Below are 25,701 nucleotides of genomic sequence, written 5' to 3'. Positions count from 1 at the left end.
AGAAAATGCCTCCATAAGACAGGCCTGCAGACAAGCCTGTAAGGCAAATTCCTAATTAGTGATTGATGGGGCAGCGCCCAGCCCATTGCGAATGGTGCTGTCCCTGGGCTGGTGGTCCTGGGTTCTATAAGAAAGCAGGCTGAGTAAGCCACGAGGAGCAAGCCAGTAAGCAGCACCTCCCTATGAACTCTGATTCAGCTCCTGCCTCCAGGTTCCTGCCATGTTTGGTTCCTGCCCTGTTTTTTTTTTTTTTTTTTTTCAGTGATGGAGTACAATGTGGGCATGTAATAAACCATTTCCTCCCCAACTTGTTTTTCAGTCATGGTGTTTCGTCACGGCAATAGAAACCCTAAGTCAGGTCTGCAGGATTTCTGATGGGAAATCCATTGTCGTTCATGTCATGGTCCTTTACAGACAAAGGCCTTTTCTTTCTACTTGTTTCCAGGATTCTGTTTTTGTTTCTAATTTTCTGAACCCTGATTATGGCATGCCCTTAGCATGGCTGTGAATTGCTGACATCCTTCTCTGGTGTGCCGAGAAGAAGCGATCTTAAGAAGGCATGGCATTTTCCTTTGCTCGTGCCCCCCAGGCTCTGGTCCAAAATCTGACTGGCTTGCTAGCCCTCTTTCTAGGGGAGCGGCTTTCTTCTGTGCTGGAAAAGGCTCACTGAAGTCCACACCAAAGATGTAATCTGGGTTCAAATGGGCCAAAGTACATTATCAGTTCAGCGAGCGGGATGTGCCAGGCTCTCTGTGTCGGTCCTCACATCCTCCCTCCTCTGTGCCTGAGGCTCTTACACAGTTGTATTGTAGACGTCACAGGGTCTAAGATAAGAAGGACTTCACCAGTCATTCTTGATCCAGTGGCTCAGAATGACTTCATCCCTCGATTTCTACCTTCATTCTTTACTTCTGTTTAACTTTTATTTATGTATTCATACTAGTATCCCCTCTTTTTCATTTCTGCCTCCCATTCATAATTTTCTGACAAACAAAAATCCTCCTGTTTCCCCTTTCCTATCCCATCCTATCTCTTTATTCTATCTTATCTAATCACACCCAGTCCATCTATCATCCCATTCTGTCCTACTCTGCTCCATCGACTTCATCCCATTCCATCATCCCATGCTAGACCACCATCTCCTCTGTGTGTAACTGAGAAAGCATCCTTCTTCAAACCCTTTGCTGTGGCTGTGCAATGGAAGTTGCTCCTGTCTGACACCCTGTTTGGAGGGAGGGGAGAAAGGAGAACAGGTACATTCCCACAAACCCAGTGGAGGCAAGCACTTGGCTTCATAGGCCAGGTCTGAGGGTAAGGACTACCGTTAGGGTACAAGAGTGAAATCTGTTGGGCCATGAGCATCCAGGTCAGTTTGGAGGTGGTTCCACTTGCCTCTGTCTCTGCCTGAAAAGTGGCATGTGGAAGTGAGGAAGGTCAGCCCTCCTTTCCGGCCATTGGAGGTCACCCAATGTATGAAGCTCTTAGATATGACTGGCAGTTTGGAAGCCTAGGGAAGGCATGGGCTTATCAGAAACCACAGAGTAGAAGAGTAGACTCTCTTCTGTCTCCTCGTCTGGCGCTTGTGGCCTTGCCACATAGATTCTTCTTCATCGGTGCTCAGCTGCTCCTGATAGGTACCACATGAGACAAAAGCATGAGTTTCCTACCCCTCTGCTACACCTGTTTCACGTAATTGCTAGCCATGGCTGAGGCCATCCTGGTTTGCCATGGCAAAGTCAAGAGGATCAGAATTCCACAATCCACCATTTTCATAGTGCAGGCTCTGCAGGCTGGAAACAAGGTCTGGTCTTGGTGTTAGCGGTGTGTCTCAGAGAAGCTGAGTTCTTAGGGATTAACTGTTTCCTCTCCCACTGGACTCAGATCTCTCTTTAGTCCTGTGAGAGCATGGAGAGTGAGTGATGGCCTCAAGAGACACAGGATGTGACACAACTCCCATGATTCACAGGGTAGCATGTGTGGCTGGTTGGCTGTGCTGGGAGTGAGTGGATGAACGGAGCTAGTGTGGGGATGTTCTTTGTATGAAAGGGTAGGAAGGGTCTCCAGGTGGAAGGAACAGGAACAAAAAGAGGAAGTTGTGCGGTTGTCACCCAGAGCCAGCTAGGCAGAGCAGAGGCCCGAGGCTGAGCGTGGGTATGTCGTCTTACACTGTGCCCAGCTGGTGTGCGTGCCGTGCAGAAGGGCGTGTGCCCAGGCCAACTACATCTTCCCATGGCTAGACATGAATCCTTACCCACCTCACAGACTGGCAAAAGCAAGGAGGCTCCTCGGTGACATGTTTGTTGAAGTATTAGACCCTAACAATGGTTCCCAACCTGTGGCACACAACCACCATTGGGGAGTCAAAAGACTTTTTTTTTTCATAGGGGTTGGCTAAGACCATTAGAAAACACGGATATTTATATTACAACTCATAACGGTAGCAAAATTGCAGTTATGGAGTATCGATGAGATAATTTTATGGCCGGGGGTCACTGCACTATGAGGAACTGTTATTTCAAGTGTTCATACAGAAGCTGCTGTGAGGCTGGCATGAAAAACAAAACAAAACAAAAGGAAGGAGCCGCTATGGAAGGGATGTGGGTGGGTTCTGTGGATGTGCTCTGCCTGCATAGTGAGTTGGAAAGGTGCGTATCTGGCTTCCTACCTAAGGCACACAGAGGCCAGCCTGTTGTGTGGCCATTCTTCCCAGATGCTCATGGATGGAGCATTAGAAAATTGAATAATTTACCAGGCCTCACTTTCCCCATCTGTAACAGTTGGTTTCTTCCCACCGAGAACCCATTTGGGCCTCTGAAGGCCAGGTTAGGAATTCAGCAGCAGTCAGCTTCTCCCCTAGAGGGGACCTATTGGTGCCCTCCAGTGGGACCACCGCTCTTTGCAGGTATATCTAGTTGGTTTTTGTTGTTGTTTGTTTGTTTATTTATTTTTTTGAGCTAGGGTTTCTTTGTGTAGCCATGGCTGTCCTGGAACTAGCTCTGTAGACCAGGCTGGCCTCAAACTCCAAGATCCACCTGCCTCTGCCTCCTGAGTGCTGGGATTAAAGGAGTGAGCCACCACTGCCAGGCTGGTTCTCCATTCTTACACGCAGGCCACTCTTGGCCTCTCTTGGAGCTTGCTCCTTCAAGAGGCTCCAGGCGGTCCCTATGGACCACAGAGAGGAAAGCGTTGCATTGGATGCAAGCTATTGAGCAGCTAGGCGTCCTGCAAGCCTACTTTGTATTCTTGTGTCTGTCAAGCTGACTCCTCTCTGAGAACTTGGAGGGGTCACCTAAAAAACTCCTAGTCTTTGAAAAGCTGTATGAAATCAATGAAACTTCCGATTTTCCCCTGTGTGCCTTGGAGGGTAGACCGCAGATGGGGTCAGGAGCAGGGCTCAGTGAGCAGGCACACACAGAATGATGGACTTCGTATTAACCAAATGTTGGGCAGGGGAATGTGTCGGTGGATGAAACCATGGCTTTCTTCTACATGGATATTTCTGGAGAGATTAGCAGAGGGCTTTCTTCTAGATAAACCCTATGCTTCTTCATGACAGCTATTCAATCCTGACCTCAACTCTCCAAGTACCATTTTATAGACCGGGAAACTGAGGCTAAGTGAGCTTAAGTCCTGGTCACAGGGCACAAGACAAGAACAGCAGAATCAGGATCAGACCTGGCTCTGCTTGCTGCCTACCCACACTTGGCATTTTGGCTATGGAGGCAAGCTAGTGAGCCGAGGCCCATGGGGCCCAGAGGCCACGCACACAGACTCAGGAGCCTACCTGTGGCTCCTGCCTCAGCCTGCTCTACATTTCTTAAAGAAGCCACTATAAAGTGAAGCCTGGCTGGCTCTAGCATGCTTATGTGCCTCCCACCCCACCCTCTGCATGCCTCATGGCCCTAGAAAATAGGTTGGCCGCTGGGGCATGCCCAGTACCTGGCGGTGCCACAGGGGAAATGAGACCGAGGGGAAAAGTCTTAGCTCTCTCTCTCCCCCACACAGGGACTTGGGCTCCTTCAGAGAGCGGTTGCCATGCAGCGGTGTTTATTCAAGAGGAGCCTGGCAGAGAGCAGGAGTGTGCCAGCAGCGGCTGTGGGCTTTCTTGCACCTGCTTGGACCGGAGGCCGTGGCCTAGGGCTCTTAAGCTGGGCCAGGGCCAAGGCAGGCCAGGTGGGTGCTGCTCCAACCTTGCCTCCCTACATGCAGGGACAACATTGTCTCCAGAGAGAGACTAAGGACCCTGGATTCCTCCACTGACAGGGGTTTGGCCTCTGGACGGAGAGGTGAGAAATAATGGTGTTCACTGAGCTGTTTGGATGGGAGGGCCGAGCCTCTGAAATCTATTGAAGGAGGGATAAGATCCTGACTCTGGAGCAAGCAGAGAGAGCGTAATGAGAGGAAGGGGAAGCTCTGTGACTTGTCAGAGATCCCTGCCCCTCTCTGTGTCTCTCAAAATGAGGCTGGCCTTGCTGTTGTCTGACGGGTCTGACTCAGAGAAGCTGGGCTGCTCTGGGCTGTCCCCTTCCCCAGGGTTGTGGCCTTAGGCGGTGGTTGGTTCTCCTCTGGGCTAAATTCCCTGGGGGTGCTGAGAATGATGGTGCCAAGCAGGGGTGGGGACAGCACTGAGCTTGGGGACCAGAGCACCAGGTTACAGTGAAAGTTTTGGAAAGATTCTGCTCTGGGTTTGGATTCCAACACCAGAATCATGTGCTGGAATTCTGGGGCACTTCTGAGCCTCAGTTTCCTTGTCTGTAAAGCCTCTCCTGACCTTGATTTTGAGAGTGGAGACAGGGGGACACTTGGTTAGCTCATGGGCAGAATGGAACTTTGGTTCTTGATGCCATCATGAAAGTGGAGATCAGCGTGTTTCTTGCTTGACTGACTTTGGTCCTAACACTATGGTTCTACTGGCCCACCATCCAGGATGAGGCCCACATTGATTGGGAGGGGAGCTGGAAGGGTGATTGTGTTTATTTTTCTTTTGTCTTTTTTGAGGCAGAGTCTCATGTAGTCTAGGCTCGCCTCAGACTTGCTTTGTAACTGAGGATGATCTTGAACTTCAAGATCTTGAACCCCCTGTCCCTACCCCCAGAGTGCTGCAATCAGATGTGTGGGCCACTGTGCCTGCCTCTCAGGAGGGCTGAGTCTTCCTCAGAAGCGTGAGGAGTAAACAGGGCTTCTGTCTATGCATCAGTGAGGTAGCCATGGACCATGCTGGCACCTGGCCCCAGGTGGGGAAGCGACAGGCCCATAGTCAGGACATCTTGATTTAGGCAGGTCCTACAATGTTCCCGCAACTGGCTGAGGCAGGGAAAATGTGGCAGAGGATAAGGGACAGAAGGATGTCAACCACCGCTCTAAAGAGACCTGTCTCTGAAAGCAGCAATATCGTCCCATCATTCCCTAGGGCTGCTCTCACTGTAGACAGGAAGGTATGCCATTTATGATCCACAAACAGGTTCTGGAACAGCTGCAATGAATGCTGATGAGGCCTCTGCCTACATCAAGATAGACATCACAGATCCCAGAACCATGGGCCCTTTTCTTGTCTGTATCACGACCACCTCCCTACCAGGGCTTATCACTCCCCTAGTTCCTTCTTGTTTTACTGCAAAGCCCTACCACCTGTGTGTGCTCTCCTACAGACCCAGTTCACTCTTGCCTTCCTTTCAGTGCTCTGTAAAGAGTCATAGCCAGCCATCTTTGGGGGCCCATCTTCCTCCATTAAACTCACTGCTGTGGTCATCTGTGGCACCAAATATGGCAAACAGTTGTTCTCACTGCTGTGTCATGTGACACGCACTCCATAATCCATCCTTCCATTTTCCTGGTGAGCATTTGGATTGCTTTCAGGTTCCATGGTTAGCCGCCTCACGGCTGCTTCGAACATTCCCACGCTCTGCCCCTGGACCACGTGCACAAGATCATCCGTGGGTGGGCCCCTCCTCCCAGGAGTGGAGCTTCTTGAGCTCTGCTAGAGCCAGGGTACAGGTGAAGGAAGTACATCTGGGCAACTTGCTTGTGGCCAGGTGGGTTCCCATCACTCTCCACTCATGCCAGCATCTGGTACCACCTCTCAGCTTAATGTGTGCCAATCTTTGTAGAGCAGTGGCCGAAGCATATACCAGTAAATGGGCACTGCCCTAAGTTCTCTTCTTCCCCGTTTCCTTTTGCTTGTAGGTCCTGCTTCCCTCCGCCGTCAGCTTTCTTAGCCCACTTTGTGTGCAGGCTGTGGGCTGCTGCTTCCTCCTGCTCTCCCATTCCTGGAGGGCCAGTCTCTGGCCAGTGCTGTTGCTTCTCTCCTGTTGGTCTTTGAGATGCAGGTCTGGGCTCCAGGGCATCTGTCTGAAAGCTGTGATTGCCAGTTGGCCTAGTTCAAACCTTTTGGTTCTTGGGCCCTCTCGCCTTCAATCCAAGATTAGAAAACAATGGCATTCCATGAAAGCGTTCTCAGTGTCCTGGGCAATAGCCAGCCTGTGGCACAGTGTGCGCCCCATGCACACTACCATTGAGCTACATCCCTAGCTCTTTCCCTGCATCTTTTGGGCCCATGGGTCTCCTATCCGAATTCCCTAGGTATGAGGTTGGGGGAGCTGTTCAAACTCTGTGATCCTAGTCTCGGATGCATACAGCCCTGCTCCCTCCTTCATGCTAGCCACTCTTCCCTCAGTCCCCTGAACACACACACACACACACACACACACACACACACACACACACACACTAGGACAGCCGACATTCTCCTTTAAAGACATCAGATATGACTGTCATTGTGAGGATATATATATGGCTTCTGTAGGTGAGTGCCGATGAGCACACGCACAGAGGTCAGAGGACAACTTGCAAGAATCAGATCTTCTTCTCCCGGTGTAGATTCTGAGGATTGAACTCAGGCTTGAGATGCAAGAGCTCCTGCCTTCTGAGCCACCTCTGAGCTGCCTCTGAGCTGACTTGTTGGCTCAACAGTTGACTTTCTTATGGTGGGCCTTTGGGAAACAGACAGGGCTGTAGCCGGAAGTTTCCTGAGGGTCTTGGTGGACCTTTGCCAGGAGCCCTGAGGAGAGCCCTGGAATGTGACAGGCAGTCATTCAGATGGATTAGTGGAAGCAAGTTGCTCTGACTTTGCTTGGACAGATGTTTCATCTCTTTTCATCTTCTTCCTGAGCCTCTGGGAACCAGCCCAATGCTCATGGGTCACAGCTGGATAATTTGAGCCTCAGAGGTGGGCAGAGTATTTGGACAGCTAAACCATGCAGGAGGTGTGCACTAGTAACCACTGGAGAGGGAGAGGCCTTGGTGGGAGCTGAAGAAGGGAGATTCCCCCCTCTTCACTGAGGCTTTGCCAGCTGGTGTCTGGAGAGCTGTGTGCCCAGGATAGGCATTGTGTTTGTGTTGATGGATGGATACTGTGTTCCCTCTGGAGTTCACCGTACATCTCTGACACTCCCTCCCCACAATTTAGTGCTAGAGGAGGGCCTTTGTGGGGGGTCATTAAGTTCAAAGAAGGTCATGGTAGTTGACTCCCCCTAAGATGGTAAGTAAGTGTCCCATAAGAAGGGAGCAGAGGGCTTCTTCCTTCTCTGTTATGTGGGAACACACTAAGAGCCCTCTGTACCTCGGCAAGTCCTCAGCAGGCCTTGAGTCCTCTAGCACCTTCACCTTGGCTCTTTCAGCTGGAAACCGGGTGAAAACTCTGTTGTTTAAGGTTGCACCCGGCAGGCTTCGACAGAGCAGCTGGGTTGGTCTAGACAGACAAGGGAAGGGGATAACTCACTCCACCCCTCTCCCCAGCTCAAACCTTCCTAGCAGGTGCAGTGGGTACAGGCAGCTGTGTTCGGTGCCTTGTACGTGTTTGGATTCATCTCTCATTGATACTGCGTCAACGTGACTCATAAAACAGGCCCCCGTCCAACAGATCTGGAAATTTGTAAATGTAAGCAGAAACTAGGAGTCCTGTCGTCATTAGGGTCACAGCTCACCTGTGCAAGTCCTCTGTGAGACAGGAAAAGATGCCTCTCCTCAGTGTCAAATGGTAATAGTATAGGTACAACTGTAGTGTCTGCAAGTGTGAGTGTTGTCCCCTTTAACCATGATGCCCTTGGGCAGTGCCCAGCCTGGACAACCAGGTGTGCAGCTGTGCTTGTCATCACCTTTGCTGATGTTCATCGACAGCGCAAAGGCAGCTTTCCTTTACTCATGGGATTATGTCTATCTCTCCTGTTTGGTTTCAGTGCTGGGCATGAAACCCAGCGCCCCATGCACACTACCATTGAGCTACATCCCTAGCTCTTTCCCTGCATCTTTTGGGCCCATGGGTCTCCTATCCGAATTCCCTAGGTATGAGGTTGGGGGAGCTGTTCAAACTCTGTGATCCTAGTCTCGGATGCATACAGCCCTGCTCCCTCCTTCATGCTAGCCACTCTTCCCTCAGTCCCCTGAACACACACACACACACACACACACACACACACACACACACACCACCCACACTGGAGCTCACATTCTGTGCTTCTGTGGGTTAGGTAAGGTGCTGTTTTTGGGTGTGGGATGTGTGTGGGTTCTTGGAGGCATGCTCAGTCCTGTCTCAGGAGGTCATTGAGAGGTTAGCAGCCTCTACAGACAATTCTAGTTAAATGAGTCTCCTGGCACCAGATCTGTTATTCCGCGTGCCCTGCCCCAGCCTGCCAGCTGTCCCCTGCTCACCACAGAATACCCAGGAAATATGGCTGTCTATCTCTGGAGGGAGCATCTTCACATTGCCCTTGACCTCAGCCAGTCCTCTGCAGCTTTCTGCCCCAAAGGCTTTCAGCGGGCCCAGGGTTCTCCTTCAGGAACTGCTGACCCAGCAGGCCAGTTACTAAACTGCCCACTGTTGACTGAGAGGGCTAGGCACAGCATTCAACGACAGCCTTTTGTTCTTCAGCTCAAGGGACTGTACTCAGGGCCTCAACCATGCTGAGCAAAATGCACACAGTGACTTTTTAGTTTCTATTTTTTATTTCGAGACAGTGTCTCACTAGGTTGCCCAGGCTGGTCTTGAACTTACACTCATTCTATCTCAGCTCTCCATCAGGCCTGTTTTTAAAAAATAATCATATATTTTTTATAGAATGTATAAATTTATATAATATGTTTTATATATGTTCTATATAATATGTGAATTCATATAACATATAAATTGTATATTTTATATAACATAATTTTATGAAAAATATGTATATAATTTTACATGTATATATAAAATATATTTACTTTTATTCATTGACAAGTTCATACATGCATACAACGTATAATGAGCCTATCCACACCCTAATACCCAAAATCCCCCAGCATGTCTCCCTTCTCTGCTTCATGACCTTTTTAATGACCTGCTGAGTCCTCTTGGTGTTGCCTGCTAGAATGTTGATGGCTGTTGTTGGCTTGCTCTTGTTCAGGTAACCATAGCCACAGTGAGTTCATGAGTACAACGGCCACAGAAGACAGTGTTTCACAGTACTCCTCCCTTTTCCCCAGCTCTGGCATCCTTTCCTCCCCTTCTTTGATGTGACTGAGGCTTGAGGAGGCTGAGGCAGGCGGCTCGCTCAGGGTTGAGCACACCAATGCTTGTCATATTTTCTGAGCATTCTTCTTCTTTATCTTTCTTACTTAAAAAAAAATTATTTAATTATTTACTTAGGTGTATGTGTTGTGTGTGTGTCTGTCCATCTGTCTGTTTCTGTGTACATGTATATGGGTGTCTGCAGAGGCCAAAAGAGGGTGTCAGATCCCTGGAAGCTGGAGTTACAGGCTGTTGTGAGCTGCCAGCCGTGGGGTCTGGGAGCTGAGTTCAGGTCCTCTGCAAGATGGACAAGCATTCTTAGCTGAGCAAGCTCTCCAGCCCCTTGGGTGCTCTTGATAACCTTGGTGCTCTTGATATCTTGTAAGATAGATGCTTTTAATTCGATTTTGCTGTGAGATGGAAGTTCACGGAGGTTTGCGAATGTGCCTGAGGCCATGGAGTCGGCAGGAGGCATGTCTGTTGGCTTGGGAGTGAACAGTCTGAAATCCAATGTGTGTCAGCCTCCACAGAAACCAATGGCTTTGGCTTTGCTGCTGCGGCTCTGTGGCCCTGATCTGCTTACCTAACCCCCCCTAACCCCCGTCATCTTACCTATAAAACAAGGGTCAGAACATATACTTTCTCATTCTACTTCCAAGGTAAATGGCGTTCCTGGAAGCTTGCAGTACCAGACCTGAAGCACAGCAACACAGGACTGAGGGATGTTAATTTCCCCCACTTTTCTTGGCAAGACTGTCTGTGATGACATGTTTCTGCCTTGAATTCATTCACTTATCTACACTACTGACAGCTGTTAGCATGCCCCAGGCGCTCTGTTTGGCCCTTTGTGTTCCCTTGTGAGTGTACACTTGCGTGTGTGAAAGTGTGTGTAGGTACAGCCTTGTGCGTGGGTGCATGTGAGGCCAGAGGCCAAGTGTCATTCTGCAGGTACTGTCCACCTTGTTTTATTGAGTCAGGGTCTTGTTGGACTGAAAGTCATTGAACAGACTAGGCTGGCCAGCAAGCCCCAGAGATCCTCAGGTCTCTGCACAGAAAGCATTTTACTGACCAGGCCATTTCCCCAGGGACTTTCTCTGCACTCCTACAGGCTGCTACCTGACCCAAACCTCATGTTATCTAAAGGGCAGAGCGCTTCCACTAGTGTCAGCACCATTTTACCTAGGATGGAGGGATGATTGTGCCAGCAGGCAGCAGGGTGGCTGCTGAGTTGATGGAAGGGGCCCCAATTGTGTGTGGGACTTTTCTCTGGACTGTCTTCTTTCTGGCCTACAAGCCAGTATCAGTGGGGGCCTGGATCTCTGAATGGGTGGGGGGCCTGGGATGCCTCTGCCCAGGGTGTGGCAGGTGTGGGTGTCTCCCTGGTAAGGGTGGAGGTGATGTGGGATCAGAGCTAGACAGCCTTCTATTACTGTCACAAAACACTTGAGAAAACTGACTTGAAGGGCAGTTTTGGTTTCAGCTCTGAGGCTTCAGCCAGTGGGGTGGTCGCTGGCTTTGTTGTTTTGGGTCTGTGCTGAGGGCAGCATCATGGCAGGGGGTATAGGGTGGGGGCAAAGCTGCTTGAGTCATGGCGGAAGGGTAAGAGAAAGGAGCTGAGGTCTCAATGTCCCCTTCAAGGTTATGCCTTCAGTGACCTACTGCCCACTCCTTAAAGGTTGCCCTCCCTCCCAGCACACTTCCCCCTTTGTCTCCAGCTCCCTCTCCCCACCCTGAGCTTCTCATGCAAACTTCCAGGAACTGTCTGCTCACTGCATCAGCTTCTTGCTCTCCCACCTGTTCATCGCTCCCCGTCCCCAAATGCACAGTTGACATTGGCTGTCTTGAAGCACAGGCCATGGTCTTTTTTGACATGGGCTCTCACTTAACCTGGAGCTTTCTATTTGTCCAGACCAGTGGTTCTCAACCTGTAGGTGGGTCCCGCATCTCTCCTGCATATCAGATACTTACATTATGATTCATAACAGTAGCAAAATTACAGTTATGAAGTAGCAAGGAGATAATTTTATGGTTGGGAGCCGCCACAACACGAGGAAGCGTTATTAAAGGGTTGTATCATTAGGAAGGTTGGGAACTACGAGTCTAGAGAGATTGCCAGCAGGCCCCGGGCATCCTTCTCTCTCTGCCTCCCCAGCTCTGGGATTACAGCTGTGTCCTGCTGTGTGCAGGTGTTTTTCTGTGGTTCTGGAGTTCCCATGCTTTCAAAGCAAGCTTTGCACCAACTGAGCCATCTCCTCCTCATCCAGACGTCATGCCTTTGTGAACTGAAGCGCCCAGGTGTGCTGATCACCAACTGGGGGCCAGACCCCATGTTAAGTGATCATCCCTGCCTGTAGACTAGGTACTGAGGCTCATCAGGGGGGTTATCTCTTTCTGCAGCAGCAGCATTTGGGTTTACAGGCATCAGTGATGTGCCACCAGCCACGCAGTGCCCAGGGAGGGGCTGGATGTGAGCTCACTCACCTTTGTATACTGGTATCTGGGATGTGGTAGACTGGAGTGGACCTCAGACCTTGGCCGACAGCTCAGAGATCAGAATCAGCAGCCTAGCGACGGGCTGCGGCGTTTTCTCTGGAGGTCCGTGGCTGGGATGTTTCATGGAAGCAGAGGTGGGCAAGGGCAAAGCCTTCCCAGGCTGGGCTTCTGGGTCTCCAGACTCGCAGGTGCATATGGCCCTCTATGCCTGCAATTGGAGTGCCTTTCTCTGTCTTGACCTGTTGACTTTCTGACCAGCAAGACTTTTGTCTCTCAGTTGGCTTCTCAGATAACTGGGTGGTCCCCCTAGGTGTCTACCTTCCCAGATACTGAGAGTGTTCTTGTGTCCCTCCTAGTGTGACAGTGGATGCTCTTCTGACTGGTATGACAGTGGTAAGTACTTGTCCCACATGGGGTGGTGGCAACCGTCCACTGCCTTCTGCTCTTACAGAAAGCATTGTGCTTCCTGCCTGGGTGACAGTTAGTGCTCGCATAGAAACATGGGCTAATAGTGAACCCTGAAGGAGGCCAAAGGGACATCTGAGCTAGGTATAGTGATCTCAACACTCTAGGGGCCGAGACAGGAAGATCTTGGGTTTCTGGCTAGCCTGGGCTACATGCCGAGATCCTATTTCAGAAAAGAAAAATAAAACGGTGTATGTGGGGTGAAACCGAGCTTGAACTTACTGTCTATCTCCTCCACGTGATGACACCCATGTCATCAGTGTGCCGTGAAGGGCGGGAGAGCCGTCTCCATGAAACTTTGAAGACGGTGTGAGCATCCGTGTTCTACCGCCACCCCTCCCCCAGCACAGCTCCTCCCTGCCCTGCTGCCCCAACTGTTGGCTGTTCTCTTGGCCCAGTAACTTCCTGGAAAACAAGGTGTGCATGGACCTGGCCTTGGCTTCTGTGGTCTATGAGAGGAACAGGGGTGGTAACAGTTTGTTCTTGGAGCTGACACGCTCCTGAGCCAATGCTAGCTTTGTTTCCATTCCATTTGAAACCTGAGCACCTTCTGTCCTGTAGCTTCTTTCCTGCTGCATAGGTCACCATGGAACGCCTGTCACCATGGCTTTAAGGGAAGGAGCAGACAATAGCTTTTGTGTTGTTGTTGCTTTTTTGTATTTAAGGTTTATTTATTTATTTAGTGTAGAATATTCTGCCTGCATGTACACCTGCACAGCAGAAAACACCAGATCTCATTGTAGATGGTTGTGAGCCACCATGTGGTTGCTGGGAATTGAACTCAGGACCTCTGGAAGATCAGCCAGTGCTCTTAACCTCTGAGCCATCTCTCCAGTCTTTTTATTTTTTTAGCTTATTTTTTAAAATTTTTATTAATTACAGTTTATTCACTTTGTATCCCACCTGTAGCTCCTTCCCTCTTCCCCTTCCACTGCCATGCTTCCTCCCCCTTCTCTACCCGTGTCCCTCCCCCAGTCCACTGATAGGGGAGATCTTCCTCCAATTCCTTTTGATCCTAGTCTATCAGGTCTCATCAGGAGTGGCTGCATTGTCTTCCTCTGTGGCCTGGTAATAGTTTTTATTGGAGCTGGGAAACTGAGGCTGAGAGTGAAGGCATCAGTTATTTGGGGCAATCTGGAGCACTGAGGGGAGAGAATGACATCCCGCTCATTAGAATCTGCTGGCTGATTGAGCCTTTTAGCTTGAGGTTGGATGACCCGACAGGTAGGCCTTCCTGGCCAGAACAGTTCGGTGTACAAATGAGACTTCGTGAGTTCTACTTAGGGCACAGGGGCTGAATGGCATCTGAGCTAAGTCCAGAGCTCTGTCTGACAGGGATCTTTGAACGCACACCACACCCTGGGCCTGAGTGATCTTCCTGGGTTGGGGGTAGGGTGCCACTCCTTGCTGTCACATGGGACATGGCTGCTTGTCCATTAGCCACGGTGGCCACCTCCTCTTAGGCAGATGCCTGGGAGACCCTGCTCTGTGGATCTTTGGTGACTGAGGGGCTGAAGATGCAGAGCTGACCGGGGCTTGTTTGATAGATGTGCTATGGTAAGCTAGACGAAGGCCAGAGGTTTCCTCTCTGTGAGTCCCCCAGAACATGGAGGAATGGGGCTGCCTCTATCTGTGGACATTCTGACTTCCAGGAGGTAGCTGGTGAGGAAGGTATTATTCACAAGGCATTGCAGTAGGAGGACTAGAAAAACTTAGCTATTCTGTGCTCTTGGTCAACCCAAATTGTCTGTCTAGCAAGAAGAACTTTGAGTAACGTGGAGACATCAATACCTACCTTGACAGCCTAAGGTGAGAGAGTGGGGTCATGTCTGAGTGACAAGGGGTGATGGTTGATTGGGCTCTATTGAGACTCCTCTCAGTAAACTCTTCTGCAGGGCCATATGGCCTTGTGACTCAGGATTCTGGGCCTGTCTGAGAGAGGGTAAAGGTCAGGAAGGACAGGATGGCATCCTGGGCCTGGCACTGACCTCAGCTGGGCTTTGGCTCCTGTAGATCACTGAGGAGGGTTTAAAAGCATTTTGTTTATTTTATTGTATTTTTTCACATAGGGTCCTGGATGTCACAGGCCAGTATCCTTTGGACCCTTGAGGCCTGTGCTCGGGGCCCTGGAACAACTGCCCCCTCCAGTCAACCTGGTGGGCACCTTTTCCACCCAGGGCATGGACACCCGTGATGATGTCCCTCCAGGTAGGAGAACTTGATGGGCTGAGAGTCTTTCCTGGATAGTCCAGGGGTCATGCTCTGCTGGGCTTTGCCACCAGGTGGCAGCTGGCCACAGGCTGATACTGGGTCTCCTGACTTCAGTTGCCATGACTGTGAGGCTCCCTGACAGCAGGGGTGTGGCATGCCCCGGGGACTCTGGCTGGCTTAGTGTCTGCTCTGAGACACAGTGGGTTGGCCCCTTGAAGGGTTAATGCACAACCCACAGGTTGTGAGCCTGTGGGTGGAAACTGATGTGTTTTCCCCCCCGGCCTCAGATGAAATGGATGATTGTCAGGTGCAATTGCTATTAACCTCAGATGGGCCCAGGTGTAGGGGATGCATGTCCAGGTATCCGTGGTAAGGAAGGTAGTAGCCAGGGGACATATTATGCTTAGGCAGTATGCTGCAGAATATGAAAACGGCTGTGTAACTCACAACTCCATCAGTGCCAGCCCGGCCATAGAGTCTAGTGGAGAAGGGAGAAAGGCGGAAAGCCTACAAGAAATCTAGGAATAGGATGGAGGTAGTTTATGGACCCCAGCACAGCCCAGTTAGTTTGTTTTACAGATTGAGTCTCTGAGAGGTTAGTTTATTTCCTCTAGGCCCCACAGCAATAGAAATAAGAGCAGCCTAGACTCCCAAGTCCTGGTCTGAGGGTGTTTCTGTGTGGGGGTGGCTGAGTGTCCCTCTGTATCAAGGGCTTATCTGGTGGTCAGTTACACCCCTTAGATGGTTCTGAGATGTACTTGGGAGGAGCTGGGCCTGAGAGCTTGGGGTAATGACATTGTTAAGTGTGTACGGAGAGGCGAAGGCAGACGTGGGCCTGTGGGACCAAAGGCAGTGGAAGGCTTCCCTTTTTTCATTTAATAGGTTTTCACTCATATTCTTTCTTTTCCCTTCCACATCTTCCTCATCTCTCTAACCACACTCAACTCCATGATCTATCTCTCATATATATATATATCTCACATATATATCTATATATCTACATATATATATATATCCAAATGAAACAAAAAGCCCACAACAAAAACAACTACAACCATGGAGTTTGTTTTGTCTTGCCCCACTACTCCTGGACATGGAGCCTGCCCTGGAGTGCTGTTATTCCATTGGTTAAGCATGGGGCTTTGTGTCCACCTCCCCTTCTCAGTGCCAGGATCTCCTAGCCACCTCCCTCTTCTCTTCCTGCCTTCTGCTCTGGCTCTTCCTTACTGGGAAGCCATCTCATCTCTGTCTCTGTCATTGCCTATTCGTCATCATCTGTCTGTCACTGGCCTTCGGGTCTCCTCCAGGGGAGGACCAGGTCAGCCTTGCTACCCTCTGATCAGCGTGTACAGACCAGAGTCCCTGCACAGTTCAGGCACTAGGAAATGAAAGATGTCATTTGCCAAACTGGGGAGGTGGTGGAGGGGAGCCTGGAGATCAGTGCTTGAGGCCTTCTAGGGATGAGGCAGGGAACGGATGCTCTGAACCAGGGCCTTTGCAAAGGCAAAGGGAATAGGGGGTGTCGGGGAGAGCACAGGCAGAGCACTGAGATTCACTGTGACAGAAGCTAGGGCTGTGCTCAGCAGGAATGAGTTTCATTGGCTGCTGGAGAAGGCTGAAAAACAATTAGAGGACTTGACCCAAAGCTGGAGGGAGATAGAAAGCGGATAGAGAGGGAGAAAGCAGGCAGAATTTGAGGAGAGAGCAAAGCCTGAGGAATAATAGGTTTGTGGGGTTGTTTGAGATTACTGCCTGGCTGGTACCCCCATCAGTGGACCAGGCTCTGGTATGAGGCCCAGGACTTGCCCTTGGTTCCTTCCAGCAGAGACTGCAAAGGGAGAATGGTAGTGATTACCGGTGTTCCTAATCTTCGTTTTTACCCTCGTTTGGGCCCCAGAGGACTCTAAGGTACCGTTCTCCTGTGATTCTGTCCCCAGCCAAAGTCCTGGCTCCGGTGGCTGTGTACTGCGGGAGTGTCCCTCGGACTAGTGTTGGGCTCCGAGTGCCCCCGCCTGGAAGCATCGACTCCAATCTCCTCACTTATGGTGAAGGTGAGGACCTGGCCACTTGGTCACGCCAAATTGCTCTGGTGGCCTCTCTGGGGTCTTTGGCATGGGGTGGGAGGGATCCTAGAGAAGCTACCCAGTCAGGGTCACAGAGCTCGAGCCTGGCCTGCAGGAGAAGTGATGGTAGCAGGATGTTTGGACAGCCTCACACTATAGCAGGTTTTTTGTTTACCAGCTCTTGTTTAAGGTGCTCCTAGAGACTAATTTCAGCATGTTTGAGGAACTAGAGGATCAGGGTCCAAAACCTGGTTACATGAGACTCTGTCTAAAAGAAAAAAAAAAAAGTAAAAGCTGAAAATTATATTCTTGTGGCCATTTAAACATGACAAAACATTTATATACCAACTTTAGTATGAGTGGAGTGACATTTAGGACCAGAGAAGAAAAAACAAAGAAACCAAACCAAACCAAAAATGAACCCTCTAAAACCCAAAACAAAAAAGGTAAACAAAATGTGGAAGTAAACAACAACAAAAATGTCTCCTTGGGATGAGGGCAGTAGAGAGAGAGATTCCAGGGGGTGAGGAAGTGAACCTGGGACCCCTCAAACTCCAGAAAGACAGGGCTGGCTGCCCCGGGGGCCTGCATCTTGGGCTCAGGAGGGCACCAGGCATGAGTAGCAGGAGAGAGAGTCACAAGCATGGCAGTCCTGCCCTGGTGCTTGCCTCGACTCCACTCAGTCTCTGTGTCACCTTCTGCTCCTGGACTCCACTCTGATGTCCAGCTTTGGACTGTCCAGGGCAGAGCTCAGTCCCTGCTCTGCATGGAGGCCTCTGTGGCTCGGGTATCACATTCCCTCAGGCTCTGGCTGGCCTGGGAGTTTGGCTGTCCTTGCATTGTGTGCCAGCTGCAGTCCAGGCCCTGCAGCCTGCACACCAGGCCGTTAGCACTTATGTCAGGTGGTTCTAAGATGTGAAACAATGTAGAAGAGCTTCTGCATGCTCCCTGCCCACAGTCCTTGGGGTGCTTCCAGGTTCTAGGACTGCTCTAGGCCCAGCAGTTCACCAACGCCTTCTGTATCGCCACTCACAGCAGCAAGGGCGTTGAACATTTTGCTCTATAGCTTAGGACATCTCATGTTTGCCTTGAACCTATTAACAGCGTATCTTATTCCTCTAATTGGAAGTTCCGTAATCATAAAGTCCTACCCGTCTCTGTCCCTCCACTGTCCGGAAAATGCTCAGTACACTGACAGTGCTTATTAAATGCTGGATTGAATGAGAAATTGTACAACTTGAAGCCTACATGTGAGCACAACTTGTTCTCAGCCTCTCTGCAGTCAGTGTCAAGTGTCCTGCTAAGCAGTGGGAAGCAGTCACAACTCTCAAGTGGACACGAGGACCAGGGTAGCCTCACACTGGATGCTCCTTTGAAAGGCTTGCAGGCCCGGAATGGCTACCCCAGGGTCTTCAGAGCTGTGCCCTTGGGCCCCCACCCTGTGGCAGCTATCCCCTCCCTGGAATCAGAGGCCAGCACTGTGGCCCGGGACACCATCCAGATTAAGGACAAGCTCAAGAAGAGGCGTCTCTCAGAGGGCATGGCGGCGTCTTTTCAAGGTAAGTCATGACCCTGCCAACAACCACTTTGAGATCAAAGACTCCAGACCACCTAGGCTATGCGTGTCAGCACGTGTGCAGGCTTTTGGCAGTCCAGTGGAGCTGACCAGTGGGCTTCTACTGAGGGGGTGCTGTTCTGTGGGATATGCAGGTGGTGGTGAGGATAAAGTATAACTGAAATGGATGGTGAGAGGCGGTGTGTCGTTTAGGCTAGGTTAGGAGGGTCTAGGCAGGTCTACGCCACATTGGTAGCTGAAGAAGTGGGGAGGGAGAAGGAGTGAATTGGCATCTGCCTGGCACCAGGTTGGCATTTTGTGGAAGGGGGCAGACGTGTGTACTCCTAGTCTTCACCGGACATGTGGCTGGCTATTCTACGGAGTCTATTCCTTGAGTCTTAGTGGCTATAATGTTACGTTTGCATCTCTGAAGGGAAGAAAGATTTATTTGGTTCACCGTTTCAGTCCATGCTGGGAAAGGCAGGCTGGGGCAGCTCCATTCATGAAAGTGGGGATATGTGGCCGAGGCCAGTCCTATCACAGTAAACCAGAAAGCTGAGCACGAGCGACCCGCTTCCTGTCTCTTCCAGCTGGGCCTCAGCTCCTAAAACCTCTACAGTTGCTCCAAAATAGCACACCCAGCTGCGAAGAAAGTGCTGCAGACGAGAGCCCGAGGAGGGACATTTTGGATCTGAAGTTAGAGACACATAGGGTCACAGAGCTTCTATCCAGGGACAGCTGTCCCCTCTCTTTGCCCAACACTGCTCATGCCCATACCTTCTTTGACTTTGATTTGCATTTCTACCAAGTTCTATGGAACTGAAAATGGGCCTGCCAAACCCTGCTTATCCAGTGTTCTGGTGGGTACGGGATGCAGGGCTGGAGGGAACTCTGCTCCCTCCCCTCATCATCTCTGCTCCTCTCAGGACCCAAGGGCTAGGCTAGCATGGCGATGCCCTTCTTCTCCCTGTGTTCCGGGTGCTAACTCATTCCCCCTCTCACCCTTGCTCAGTCTCTCAGGATCCTGGGGGAGGCCCCAGAGGGGCTCCCCTGAGGAGCACCATTCCGCGAAGCACCTCGCAGAGGCTCCTGAGGGTGCCCAGGCCAATGCCTCCCATCCAGAGCATCCCCACCACCCCTGAGGCCAGCAATGCCAAGGAGAAGGACTTGGACCCTCCCGGGGGCAGGCAGGGTCTCCGGGCTTCGGGGGCCAGTGCCCAGGAGGTGAGGAGGCGTCACAGCTCCAGGTCTTTCTTTTCTGTAGCTACCCTATCTGCTTTTCTTTCTTTACCAGCTCCTGTCCCCGTGCTCTGTGCATCTCTGCAAGTGTCTCAGGACATTCCTCAAGATTAGGGTGGCATCAAGAAAGTCTGGAGGCCCTCATTTGACTTCTCCCCATAGTATTTCAGACCTTCACAGCTGGCTTGAGTGTTTTGGGGGAGGTGCCACCTGAGAGGTACAGGGGCTACAACACTGTCTGTCCTGGAGTTGGTGGCCCTCAGGCTTTTTTCTGGTAGTCGTGTCTTGGGATTTGCCTCGTTTTCTAGTGGTCTCTTATTTAATGCCAATGCCTCCCAGCCCTATTTTGTACATCTGTAAAAGCAGAGATTTTAATCGTGTGTTTTAGAGGGTCTCTTCCAGCTCTGAGAGTCAAAGATTTTTTTTTATTATGAAATTAGAAGATCAAAAATACTAAAAAAGGAATTAAAACAACAGAAAAGCTTATCAGTCTTCTCAGCTGGAGTGGTTGGGAAGGAATGACCCTCGAAGAGGGGCTGGGGTGGGGCTAGGAGACTGAAAAGGGAAACAAGAGGGCATCTTCTAGCATCCTTTTCGCCAGATGTCTTCTGGCTGGAGACACCCTGTGTGAGGTTACCAGGAGCTGAATGAACAGTGAGTCATGCTTCCAAGGACCAGGCTCCCTTCCGCTCTCAGGTACAGATTTCCCGGCAATACCTGCATTGCAACGACGAGAAGATGCACAAGTCTTTAGGAGGCCTCGTGATTCCGCCCATTCCGAAGGCCCGGATGCCCACAGGGACCTCTGCCTGCAGACCTGGCTCCCTGCCCAACCCCTTGGGTCCAGGCCAGGATGTGCTTACGGGACCCAGGGCCCCACAGACACGGTAAGCGGCCAATTTTAAATCTCAAGTCTGTTTGTAGTCATCTCTCCTGTAATTTGCCCCTCCCCACCCCTTTCCCTGGGGATCCCCATTGCTGAGTCACCATGGCAGGCACAGCTTTGAGGCACCCATGAAGACCATAGCATTTCTGAGATGAGCTTCTCTGATCCTGGGCTCTAGCAGGCTGGCTCTGAAGACAGACATGACAAGTGATGTGGACAGTCTGTTTTCTAGTTTCTTATTGTCTACAGTTGCCATAGTGATGAAAAAAAATACAAGCTGTTTTAGGGCATGATCAAGTTCATGGAGGATCTTTAACACTGTGTGTTTTCTTAACTGATGGACACTAAAACCACAACCATTATCACGTATATTGTGTTTGTGAATGCATATGTGTGAGTATATGGGTTTTCCATAAAACTTTTGGACTTAAAAATGGGTTCTTCATACCCGGAAACAGTTGGAACAGAGGCTCTAGGCTATTATGAATCTGAAAAGAAGACAGACAGAGCCTTCTAAACAGCTATCAGCATCCAGTGGCCAGCCCAGACTGATATCCGAGCTAGTGTGTAGGAAAGGATATGCACGGGTCTGTGAGTGTGTGTGAGTGTGAGTGTCCGCTCATCATCTATGGGCCTGGCTCTCCTAGTGTGGTGGGCTACTTTTCTTTTCTATTGCTATGATAAAACACCACAGGATGGAGGCAAGTTCTAGAAGAAAGTTTATTCGGATTTGCAGAGAGGAAAGAGTCCGTTATGGTGGAGGAACATCAGGCGTGGTGGTGCAGATGCTGGGAGCTCGCCTCTTGACCCTCAAGCAGGAAGCAGGGTGGGAGCACTGGGAACAGAGGGAGGCTTCTAAAGCCCCAAATGGCAGAGTTCTTCCAGGAAGGCCACACTTTATAAACCTATCCAAGCATTGCCACCTTGGGAGACATATCTGACTTAAGCCACCACATATGGTTGTCATAGCTCCTTCCAGTTTTTTTTTTTTTTTTGGCTTGATGTTCCAAAGTCTCCCATTTTTCTCTGGCTTCCTTGGTCTCCTGGTTCCTGCCCTGCCTTCTGTGTGCACCCCTGTGTGTCCATCTTTGTCTAACCCTGCCGGGATGTGGGGACAAGTCCAGGCATCCGCTCCAGGATGGGCGCTCCCTTTCATTTTCACCTTCCTGTGCAATTCTCCTCCAGACCAGCCTTCCTTACAGTTGGACATTTCTCCTTGTGCCCAGATTCCTCTCATCTCTCGGCAGCCTCAGTAGTAAAGTCATTGTTCTGTCTAAGGCCTTTTCTCCCATCTCGTGACTTAATTTTCCCATATCGTTTAGACTGTGGCTAGCCCTTGGATTTCCCCTCCCTGCTTTTATACTTCCAGGCATGTGCCTTTCATCTGTCACTTAAATTTGACCATCCTTGAAATTTCTGTTTTTGTTTTTGTTTTTCCTGTACCCATGATCTCCAGGCTCATGGGGGCTCTGGTGACTGTGCCATGGGCTGACCTCCCCCGGAGTCCCACACTCTCTCCCTGGGACCTCTGCTTTCTCATGGCAGATGCCGGTCAACATTAGAGGAAGCAGGGGGAAAGGGAATGCATATTACCATGGCAACACGAGGCACCTGGTGCTTCCCCAAGTTGCCCCTCCATGGAGAAGCTGCCCTTTGCCCGCACCTTCAGCAGGCTGGCTCTGGCTGAACATGCCTCTGGTCCCCCATCGAGTGCCCTTTTCCCAGGCCTTTCTTATAAAACAAAATACACAGAAGCTACCATCTGGTTCTCTCCCTGCCACTCCCTCCCTCTCTGCATGTACAGCTGCTTCTTAACTTCATCCAAGAGGTCCTGGTCCGCCATCTCTGTCCCTTGCTGTCCAGCCTCACCTTCCATTTCCAGTCCCCACGCAACCCTTCCGTGACCTTCACCTTTCTTCACCTTTTATTTTCAGCAGCTTTGAGAGGAGTGTGCTTGGTTTGGCCTTCAGGGAGCACCTCCCTCCTCCAGTGCTGCATATAGGTGTGCTCCCTTGTGGGTGTGCTTATTCTGGAGTCGGAGCCTCACTTCCTATGTGGCACTTTTCTATCCTGCACACCGGCACTGTCCTTCCACCCTGCCTCACCTGGCTTTCATGGCTAGCCGGGACAGGAAGGGGGCCACCTCTCCTTTCTCCACAGGACACGGGCCGCCTGTCCCCTCACCTCTCTTTCATTGTTTCATGGATTTAACCAATAAATCTTGGCTATTTAAGTTGATTTTTTTGTTTGTTCCTTTTATTTGTTTTGTCTTGTTTAAACCTCATTTTTTTTTTTTTGACTTGGCACTTTATAGGTCAGGGGTCATATCTCAAAGACCTGTGATGCTAAGCTTGGTGCCTGGCATGAGTTAGTCACGTACATAACCCCTGCCTTATGCTGTCCACAGCAACTTGGATCTCTCTCCAACACCTCTATAAGGCTGCCTAGCAAATAGGTGGGAAATTCATCCTATTCCTATTGCTACTTCATTCACTCACTCACCTAATCACCTGTTCACTTAAAACTATTAAGCACTTACTATCTGCTAGGTGCTTTGGAAACCAGAATGAATAAGTTTTGGGGGATGAGAGACTTGTGAGCAGATCATTGAGTTCAAGTCCAGTGAGCTTGGAGGTGAGACAGAGGCTGCCTGTTCTATTGGTAACTCCAGTAGAAGAACATCTCAGTCAGGCTGGGGTGATTTCTTGTAGGAATTTTTGAAGGAGGGACAGTGCAAGATGGAGGAGAAAGACACACAGGAATGACAGAGTTGTTTAGGAAGCTACAAAGAGTCTGCTTGTGAGACTCCCTCAGCCTACGGAGAAGCCTGTAAGGCCTCACTAGAGGTTATAGGTCCTAACTTCAACTAACTAGGTGTCACTTAAAACTCTTAGGTATGGGGCCGAGACAAGCTCTGACTTTAGAAGGCCACTGTGGGGAGGTAGCTTGGCAGGCAAAATATTTGCAGTGCAAGCATGAGAGCTGTATTTTCTAGAACCACATGAAAGCTGGTGCTCATCATGATCCACCTATGACCCCAACGTGTGAGAGGTGGAGATGGAATCCTCTTAGCAAGCTGGATAGCCACGCTAGCTGAAACAGTGAGTTCTGGGTTCAGCGAGAGACCCTGCCTCAAAACGTAGGGTGGAGAGAGATGGAGGGAGACACCCAACGTTAACCTTGAGCCTCCACACACATGCACACACACTGGGGTGTACACTTTCTATGCGTGTTCCGGCCCTGGCCCCGGGCAAACACCAATACAAACAGGCATGTGTAATACATACACATTCATTTTTTAAAAGTGTGGGAGCAGTGGGGAGGAGAAGAGACGGCTTAGTAGCCAGGACACTAGCCACACAGCACAGGCCAAGGCAGGGGCTGTGGCTGGAGCTGAGGAGAGAAGTCCCAGGTCCTCCATCCAGCTAGAGTAGAAGACATGGTTCTAGTTTAAGATAGCAGTTTTCATACGGATGCTGTTTTCCTAGGAAACAGATGATTGAAGAGCCAGGGAATCACCCAGCCCTGAGTGTGGTCTTTCAGCCTGGCCTGGCTGATAACCAATCAACCCTGTCCCGCAAAGACAGGCCTCATCTCTTTGTCCACCTCACTGTCTTTCCCACCTTGGAGCAACCCCAGGCTTCTCACCTTGGTGTCTTTGGCTAACCGGGTTTCACACAGTTCTTTTCTCTCTCTTACTTTTAAGATTGACTTGTGAGAATGGGCCTCTGGAAAAGACCCCTAAATCTCTGGGTACGTATGTATTCCCATGAGCTCCCATCTTGTTTCTGCTTCTTTGAATCTGGGTTATGGAATTAGGCCAGGGGAGATCCGAGGGCTCTCAGTTCGGGCCCTTCATTTCACAGATGGATGGGGAAGCTAGACTCTGTAGAGTGGTGATAAGTCTGCGCCAGGGACTAGGAAAGCAACGGTACTTATTGGTACCCGCTCTGCTGAGCACCAGGAGGCACACCAATTCATAGAGCGCATGGCCGTCCAGATGAAGGAAATGTGCTGTTTCTTTTTGATGAACCAGGTGACCCAGGCTGAGTAGTTCGATCTAGGTTACCTTGAGGCTCCGTGAGCTCACCGTATGCTCTTGGAGCCTGGAAAGCAGCTTGGCCAGATAGACGTACATTCATGGTTGGACCATGGCAGAGTGGGCCTGGAACACCAAGCAGAGGCTTCTTGCTCTGTGTTAGGCATATAGAGATGTCCTCCCTGGACTGAGTGAGGCGTTAAAACACTCTCATACACCTCAGGTAGTAGCTGTCAGCAGATTCAAAGATCAGGGGAGCAGAGACAGCCAGAGGGTAGAAGCAGGGGCAGGGCAGCTTTCTAGAAGGAGGGATAAGGGAAAGTCAGGGGAGGGAGGAGGGAAAAGGGAAAGACAGGGGAGGGAGGAGGGAGAAGGGAAAGACAGGGGAAGGAGGAGGGAGGAGGGAGAAGGGAAAGACAGAGGAGGGAGGAGGGAGAAGGGAAAGACAGGGGAGGGAGGAGGGAGAAAGGAAAGACAGAGGAGGGAGGAGAATGAATGTAGAAGGTCATTCCTTCTGGGCTGATGATCTGCTGCCGGGGAGAGGGCACTATGGCAGGAGTGTGATTAGGGGTGAGGAAAGGAGGCCACAGCCTAGGAGGGGCATCCTGAGCTCAGGCTGCACGCAGCTGCTGCTGTGCCGACTGGCAGGAAGACGCCTAATTTCCTGGCAGGTCCCTGACTAATCAGCTCAGCCGGTGGGGTGTTTGGCAGAGTGACAGGCTGTTGCCCAGGACGCTCTGGGATAGGATTCTGAGCTGGGTCTGAGAGGCGCGTGTGGCAGGTACACCTCAAAGGCAAAGGCTCCTCCTGTCTCCCTGGTTCAGCTGTGCGGAATGTGATACACAGGAGACCCCGAATGTCCTTATGCACTAGCCTTCAGATGGCTGGCACGGGGTTTGGGCCCGGAGACCATGTCACTAGATGTCTATAAACAGGGACAGCTGCTCAGACAAGGCTTTCTAGGTGTCCCCTAGGTAAGAAACTGGATTTAGGAAAGATCTCAGAGCACAGTTTGTCTCTGGCCGTCAGCTGGGGTGACATTGCTCGATAGTATACAGTGAGGGCTGCCGTGCTGTCTCGAATCTTGTGCTGTCCTCGAAGAACCCATCCTGATCAGCTGGGCCCTGAGCACCTGCATTTTCCCTCCCATCTGTGACTTCTTAGCTCCCCCTCACCTTTCCTTAAGCCGAGGGACCAAAGATCTGTGTA

The 25,701-nt window shown here is 50.7% G+C and overlaps 1 protein-coding gene across 1 annotated transcript in view; it reads left to right on the top strand.

Annotated features, from left to right (window-relative positions):
- Window positions 1-4,076: 4,076 nt before the first annotated feature.
- Togaram2 (TOG array regulator of axonemal microtubules 2) overlaps window positions 4,077-25,701 on the top strand; it is a 54,973-nt gene continuing 33,348 nt past the window's right edge. Inside the window, exons 1-7 of the mRNA XM_021647169.2 lie at window positions 4,077-4,286; window positions 14,569-14,707; window positions 16,648-16,761; window positions 18,045-18,332; window positions 19,341-19,552; window positions 20,264-20,454; window positions 24,160-24,206. Coding sequence (XP_021502844.1) covers window positions 14,680-14,707; window positions 16,648-16,761; window positions 18,045-18,332; window positions 19,341-19,552; window positions 20,264-20,454; window positions 24,160-24,206 — 880 coding nt within the window. The 5' untranslated portion in view covers window positions 4,077-4,286; window positions 14,569-14,679. The remainder of the gene's footprint in view (window positions 4,287-14,568; window positions 14,708-16,647; window positions 16,762-18,044; window positions 18,333-19,340; window positions 19,553-20,263; window positions 20,455-24,159; window positions 24,207-25,701) is intronic.

Source organism: Meriones unguiculatus, chromosome 1 (assembly GCF_030254825.1).
Source record: "Meriones unguiculatus strain TT.TT164.6M chromosome 1, Bangor_MerUng_6.1, whole genome shotgun sequence".
Taxonomy (NCBI): Eukaryota; Metazoa; Chordata; class Mammalia; order Rodentia; family Muridae; genus Meriones; species Meriones unguiculatus.
This window is presented reverse-complemented; position numbering and strand designations above follow the sequence as displayed.